At 30.0% G+C, this 7,823-nt stretch overlaps 1 protein-coding gene across 2 annotated transcripts; it reads left to right on the forward strand.

The window, feature by feature from the left end:
• The first annotated feature begins 1,718 nt into the window (after positions 1 to 1,718).
• LOC126741013 (pyridoxine/pyridoxamine 5'-phosphate oxidase) lies at positions 1,719 to 7,823 on the forward strand. 2 transcript variants are annotated; one of them, XM_050447266.1, is made up of 6 exons: positions 1,723 to 2,011; positions 2,118 to 2,281; positions 5,709 to 5,808; positions 6,227 to 6,301; positions 6,426 to 6,631; positions 7,553 to 7,823. In XM_050447266.1, exons 2-6 carry the CDS (start codon positions 2,151 to 2,153, stop codon positions 7,677 to 7,679), a joined length of 639 nt encoding a protein of 212 aa, XP_050303223.1. In that variant the 5' UTR covers positions 1,723 to 2,011; positions 2,118 to 2,150; the 3' UTR covers positions 7,680 to 7,823. The 2 variants fall into 2 exon arrangements, with proteins under 2 accessions (XP_050303224.1, XP_050303223.1); XM_050447267.1 differs by lacking the exon at positions 6,227 to 6,301 and having other exon boundaries at positions 1,719 to 2,011.

Here is a 7,823-nt window from a genome sequence, read left to right on the forward strand (position 1 = left end):
AATTTAATTTTTTTTTATAATATCCTCTTCCAAATCCCCTTAAAAAATATCCTCTTTTATTTGTTATTTCTGCCTAGATCGTGTGGAAATTGTATTATTCTTTTTCAAATTACTCAAATACGTACAAAAATCGAAATTTTATTACCATTTTTTTGTAATGCTGAGATATCGAGTATAAAAATACATTACTTTCTCCATTGGTTCCTATAGATTATTTGGAATATGACCTAAAAAATTTTACAGATTATTTCTTAATTTAACAAAATCATTTAGGCCCGGTTGTACAATAGGCGGTTAACAACAGTTCATAAAGATCTCCGGTTCAGCGGAATTAATCCGTTGTACAATGTTGATTCAAACGATAACCTGCGGTTCATCTTACCGTCCAATTTGGAACGTTCAAAGGGAGTTCAAGCAAATTTTTGAGATTAAATTAATATTTAGTATATCATTTTGATATTTTTTATTTATGTGAATACATCCGCCTTTCAATAATTATTGTGTTTGATGAGGTGCTAATTTATTACTTACTAGGTACCCTAGGTTTAAGTTACAAACCATAAATATAAAAATGGATCCTATTTGGGAAGATATTACGGATTACGAAAATTTTATTGTATCAGTAAATAAAATTGTACACCCTAGATCATCACAGGTGTATAGTGTACATTTGGGATGATAAAGAATTTAAGACTAGATTTAGGTTGGAAAAGCAAGCTGTAAGATTCATAGTAGATAGAATTTCTGAACAAATCTGTTACAGACAAGTATAATGATTTGCATTAGTTAAATTACACTATTTATAGACTTTAAAAATACTTTTATATCTTAAATAGAATATCTTCAGCATTTTTGCTTTCAATCTGAATACCAATTTATTCTACAAATTTTACAATATTTAAGATTGAAAATGATTTAACACAAGCTAAAAAAACCTGCAGTAGCATCAATGTCATATTTTGATGTTAGTCCTGTAAGTTGGCTCCCTAATATTTCATGGATATCACTCTCGCTTGCAGTTATTGTTATACATTTTTGCTTGGCACTTTTTTTAGATTCTCATACTTATTTTTTAGAAATGTAACAGTTCTAAGGGGTTCTCCGAGAACACCGCACACACGTTAAATTCCTGACAAATTTTCTCCAAGGCTTAATTTCATTATTGTTGTGATCCGTTTTCTCACATTCTATGCTTTTCTTGTATTTCTTTACTAAATTAATAAGAACATTTTCTTCTCTCACAGAGAAATTGCTTGCCCTAATTTTTTTCTTCATGTCAGATAAGCAGATCCAAACGGTTTGGCAAGTAGCAGGGCGGCACAAAAACTTTTAGACAAACAGCACGAAATTTACGGTATTTTTATTGTTCAAAAACTACTTATAATCGGCAACAGACAAAAAACAGATAAGTAATTAAATAAATTAATTTTAATGAATAGGAAACTTATTTTTTATGTGGCCATTGCAGACTTTAAATAGAACCTAGTTTAACTAAACTTATACTGGAACAACACACGAACCTCTGAACTACGTTCAACGAAGAGCTGCAGTTTAGTAGAACTTAAGTTGAACCACTGCTTGTACAACCGGGCTTAAGTCACAATTTTGCAAATTCACGAGGTTTTGAACCCAGCCTAAGTAAGGGTGCAGACAGCATACAGCTCACAATCGCTGATCATATGCAACATCACAGTTCGTTATGCTGTCTGCATGTCTGACTGACTACTGTCAGTCGCGTCAGCTGATTTCATTCAAAATAAGGACCAAAAGTATTATTTATAAATAAACAAGTTTATGTATGGGGAGGATATGGAGCATGGAGGAATGTCTTGATGCCCTGTCCAGAAATATTTGGCACATATTTATGTATGACTGGTCATTATAATTTTTCCTGATTATGTAATTTCCAACCTCCTAAATTTGCTTAAACCTAAAGGAATAACTGTTTGTCTTAGAGGCATAATTTTATATGGGCGCTTATTTTTTTTCCTTTTTTTTGTGACTTGAGTAGGTAAGTAATTTGTCTTTTACTTGGTTTACTCATCAGATTGTCAGACCTGACATTTATATGTTAATTAAGTCAAAAAACATGCCTATTATTATATTGTTTCTTGCAGGAGTACCACAGGAGTAGACTGAAGATATTAAGAATGACATCGAGATTAGCAAAAATTGATGTTCCCAAACAGTGGGGCCCATTTGAACTGTTTCAGAATTGGATGGCGGAGTTTACAAGTATTACCAAATTGCCAGTTTTTCTCAATCTCGCTACAGCCTCTAGGTAAGTTAGCAAGTAATCTTTAGTTTGTGCACATATTTCGAGAATACCCCAAAGTCTAAAGACATATAATGACTATCCTTTGTCCTTTTATAATTTTGACAGCACAAGTAATTGTGGAAATGCAGAAATTTAATAACTTCTATTATTTTGGTAGGCTTAGTTTAACCTTGCTTCTTATATCTAATATATTATTTATTACTTTACTGACAAAATATTTAGTCAATAAAGTCCGATAAAACTTTATTTTAAAAAACCGAGGGTTAAACACTGAGATGTTAAGAAAGCTGTTGTGATAAAAAATAAAACTATGTATTAATATACTAAGTTTGCATACATTACAGATTAACTAATTGATTTATGGACATAAAAATATTACAAACATACAAAATAATTTGGTATAATACCTGAGTTACATTAATTAATCCCTTAAGTTGAAGTATCAATTACACATATAACATATAAGCCAGAAAAAAAAATGAAACTTAAACTTACAAATGGTCCAAGAATTATTCCTCTATAGTCTATGGTATAGTAGCCTTTCACAACTAACATCTTCCTTAATAACTTATAAGAAATAGTCTTATACAGAGTCTGCGGAAGATGGTTGATAATTTTTTTACTCTCATAAAACATTTTTGGTTAATTTGAAAATGTATATTATATGAGGATTGAGTATTATTCACAATTTCTGACTGGATAACTGAATTATACTTCTTATGCAAATAGCCTCCAGTATAAATAAAGATGGAAGAGTCAACATTTTATGGATTATAATGTGAGTTTTGCAAGGCTCATCATACTTTAGAAGACATAAATGTCTTAGGGCATGCTTTGACAGCACACTCACAGAGTTAAATAAATTTGCAAATGAGTGGCCACAAAAACAAATCTCATAGGGTAAGTGAGATTCTACCAGTGAAAAATAGGCATCTTTATCCACTAATATACCTAAATTGCATGTAAATAGTAACCCAGCAAAGACCTACCCGGTTTATATGCTAGTAGTTCACATATTGCTTGGCAAAGATTCAGTTTTCTGTGAACTCCATATGAAATGACTTTTTATTACACTATTAAACATGAAGATTTTACATTAATTAATTATCTCCTAAACTGTAATTGGGATTTAAATGTCAATGTTGCCAACTCTTACTCTATAATATACAATTGATTTGATTTGCTTGTTCCCTTAAAAAAAATTTAGGCATTATCTAGTTTGGTTCTCCAAGAAGCTAAAAAATCTTTTCACATAGAAAAAAAATGCCCACAAATTATACAAACAATCTGATTACCTGGCTGATTAGGCAAAACTTAAAACTCATTGAGACTATACATATGCTATAAAGGAGGACAGCAGGTTCTTCTGGAAGTTCATAAGGTCTTAGTCTAATAGTGGCTCCAATATTCCTAGTGTAATGTTCCTTGATGACCCTAAGGCTGATTCTGGTTTTCCTATTGCTGAGCTCTTTACTAAGCACTTCTCTGCTGTATATAATATTAGCAACCAAAATACCCTATTTGATTTTCATAACGGTATCAATTATAGGTTTAATTTACTATCTGAGGTTATAATAAGTCTTATTGATGTTGAAACTGCACTTTTAAAAGTTGATGCAAGGAAAGTTCCCCAACAGGGTGTTGAAAGGGTGCTGCCATTCTCTTTATCTCCCTTTGTACAGAATATTTAGTAATTTAATAAATCAGGGTCTGTTTCCTGATTATTGGCAGCTATCCTGCTTTTATCCAATATTTAAATCTGGAACTAAAATCAATCTGTCTAATTACTGCTTCATAAGCATCTTATCCTCTATTAATAATTAAGGTTTTAAGGCTGTTCTGAAGAATATTTCTGAAGAACTGGCAGGTTGTTATAAGTGGCGTCTTGTTATTTTGGATTAAATCGGATTTAAACAATTGTCAGATGCAAATTAAAATTGATGGTTTCTTGTATCAATGATTTAACACCTTATCAGGTATTCCACAAAGTTTGCATCTTGATCCTATTCTGTTTGTGATCTTGTTCTTCTTCTGAAGTCAAAATCTCTCCTATTTGCTGACAATTTAAAACGGTATAGGCAAGTCTGCTCCTTTTTTTGAATATTTAACTTCTGCAAATCATTCTTAATTCTGCATTAATATAATTTTTTTCTTGGACTAATTAAATGCCATGTCTCATAACATTAATATATTATGTTGCTTGATGAGATACATTAGAAAGAGGATTCTGTTCTCGGCAGACTATGTAATTAATAATGGATCTTTAAAGCATATTGACTTGGTAAAGGATCTTGGGGTCTATTTGGGATTTGTAAAGAGGTCACATAGACCAGGTACATTTTTTTCTACTGATCAGACCATGTCAAAGCTATCAATAAATCTGTTGTCATGTAGAACAGAGTACTATGATGTATATTTGTTTGTAAGGTTCTAAATGGAATATCAAGATGTTATGATTGCCTAGCTCTTTTCTAAACTCATGCTCCACCTTACTCAACCCAAAATCATTTACTTCTTCACATCTCTTTCTGCCAAACAATACATTACTTACAGAATCCAGTCAATAGAATTTAGCAATGAGATTAATCTTAAGTTTAGTCTTTTAAATGAGAAATGGATATTATACCCTTGTGTTCTGAAAATGTTGTCAACATTGATAAAACTAAATTTAAAAAAAATTGTTTATGATAAAGTCAAAATTTGTTAATAAAGAATACAATGTTTAAAGAGATATAGGATAATCATGACACTTTAACATAAACTTATTATAAACTATAGCTAAAAGTTTTATTATTATCATATTTACAGAAACTCATCAGTTTCTTTAAACCTTGAAACCTAAGTAATATTTAAGGCTCGGTTAAAGGTTTATCCACTCTTAAATTTGAAAACCATAATTCAAATGTGTGAAAAGGAGTTTCGTCTGGCTATTATACCCTTTGAGTTATTGCCACCATTTTTCTCGGAATGAGTCATTATTTCTTTTCATTTGATTGGCTTTTGCTAACTCTGGAGCCTACTGAAAAATTATTTTTAAAACATTACTAGGAAAATATTTGGATAATCAATTATTTTCTTTGTAGAGAGTCATTTGCCTTCATATTAACTATTTTAACAAAGTAATGGTAAAAGCTCCCAATATTTAATTTTTCAGAGTAATAAAAGCCTTGCCAGAAACAAAATTAGGTGATTTCAGTCCACATGCCTTAAATATTGTATTTTTTAATAGAAAATAAATCATAGTCTATGTATAATTATGTATATATAGCATTAGGCCCAAATACAGGTAATTTTCGGCTTCACTAATTCACTATATTCTGGCTTATCAAAGTGACATAGCATACATACTTTAACTGTAAAGATAATTAATAAACATTTTTATTATTCTTGCTTTAATTTTGGTAATATTTTTGCTAATGCATTTTTTTAGTGATGGGTATGTGAAAAACAGATTTGTTGAACTTCAAGAGCTAGCTAATGATGGAATATTATTTAATACCTGTGATAATAGTCCTAAAGTCAAACAGCTTGTAAGTACATACATTTATATGAACTTAGGGAAATCTTTTTTATGACTCATTTATTTAGTTACATCCAAAAAAGATATAAGTACTAAACCATACATTTTTAATATCTGGTAGGTGCCTTAATAACTCAACTCCCTAGGCTCTGTCCGGTATATTTTAATCATTATATCAGTTAGGTAATGGAACTTTTCCAATACAAATGAGAAGCAAGCCCATTGCAAGTATATTTTTTGAACCAATAGGCACCTAGACCACTTTTTGTTAGTATTTAAATTACATTAAACTACATTACAACTAAAAAAAATGAGTTTACTTAATAATTAAAAAAAAATACATTAGCCACAATAAATTTAAAATCTAAATAAGAATTTCTAAGTCTGTACCAATTCTTATATTAACATTTATTAATAATATTTTTTAGACTGAAAATCCAAAAGCAGCAGCTAGTTTTTTATTTCAATATGTAAGAAATAACACCGAACCAGTTTCTAGACAGGTAATTAATTTTATTTTTAAGGATTAAAATTCTTGAATATTTATTATATCCTATATGTCTATGAAAAAACCTTATATTACTGTGAACACCACTACCTTACTATTGCTATCTTCATATTTTGTAGGTTCGTATTGAAGGTATTGCCGAGAGAATTCCAGGAAAAATGGAAGAAAATACTTTTTATGCAGAACCTTTATATGCTCAAATCCGAAGCGTCCTAATTAAGGATCAGAGTATGGAAGTAAATTGGGATGAATTGAAAAATCAACATGATGAAATGTTGGCCAAAGTGAAATCCGGCGAAATCACCTTGAGTCCTCCGGAGAATTTGTAAGTAATTTTCGTTTTTGTACTGTTCTGCATTGTTAATATTTATATTGATTTGCTTAAAAATTATTGTATTTGTTTCCTCTGTTTTAATGTCGATTTAAATTTGTTTAGTCTTTTAGCCGCTGTTTATCTACGTTTTCGTTAATAATTTATGTTCTGGAATTCCTCTAAAATCCTAATCTTTATGGTTTCAACCAGACTCAGACTATAATGAGCTGTAAGTTAAATCTGATAATACTTAATATAGAAAATGATTTCACTTTAAAAACAAACCAAACAAAATATTGGATTTTTTAATAATTAAAAAATCATAGAGACTGAATAATTATGCATGTATAGCACCACTTCATGAAACACATAGTTCACTTCCTGATTCACATAGTTCACTATCGTTTGGCTTATTAGTCATACAGTGCCCATTCTTTAGATTGTAAACATACTTAATCAACATTATTATCTTATTATTAGGGCTTTAATTTTTTTTTAACATTTCTCTTGCAAAATCATCATTTATCACGACTTATTGGTTTAAAAATCCTTTTCCTCTTTTTTAAGAATTTAGACAGAAATCTCATGGCTTTTTCGTGCTTCATTGTTTTCAGGTGAGGAAATTTGGACCTATTGATTATATTAATAGTATGTTGTTACTATTAGTTTTACCAATATTTCAGTTTGACTTTGTTATTTTTTTAGTTAAATCTCTGAGAGTTTTGTAATCTGTGTTGCATCCGCTTATATTCTTATATTTTATAGTCTTTGTCAGATATGCTGCAAATTTAGTGTTTGTTTTAATGTGCTTTATTAGGTAAGTTAAATGTTCCAGTAAAAAAGCTTCCTACTTATTTTATGATACCCTCATCATATTTATATACCAAAGTAGGTTTTATTTTTAAAGATTTAACAAATTCTCTTCGTTTACAGGGTGGTGTATAAGATTGTTCCCACTACTTTTGACTTTTACCATAGTGGAGAAAATGAAATTGCTGACAGAGTGCTTTTTACACAAGAGACTTCCGGATTATGGAAGCATTGCCATATTACAGCCTGAGAGACATTAAACTGCTTAAAATGACTGCTTTTTGCTGCATCTAAATACTGATAAATTTGTGATGATTAGGATTATGTTAAATGATTTTTTTTTAAAGAATGTATAGTTTTTGGTTGGATATTAAAAAAATTGCTTATTATAAAA

This window comes from Anthonomus grandis, chromosome 10, assembly GCF_022605725.1.
Source record: "Anthonomus grandis grandis chromosome 10, icAntGran1.3, whole genome shotgun sequence".
NCBI lineage: Eukaryota > Metazoa > Arthropoda > Insecta > Coleoptera > Curculionidae > Anthonomus > Anthonomus grandis.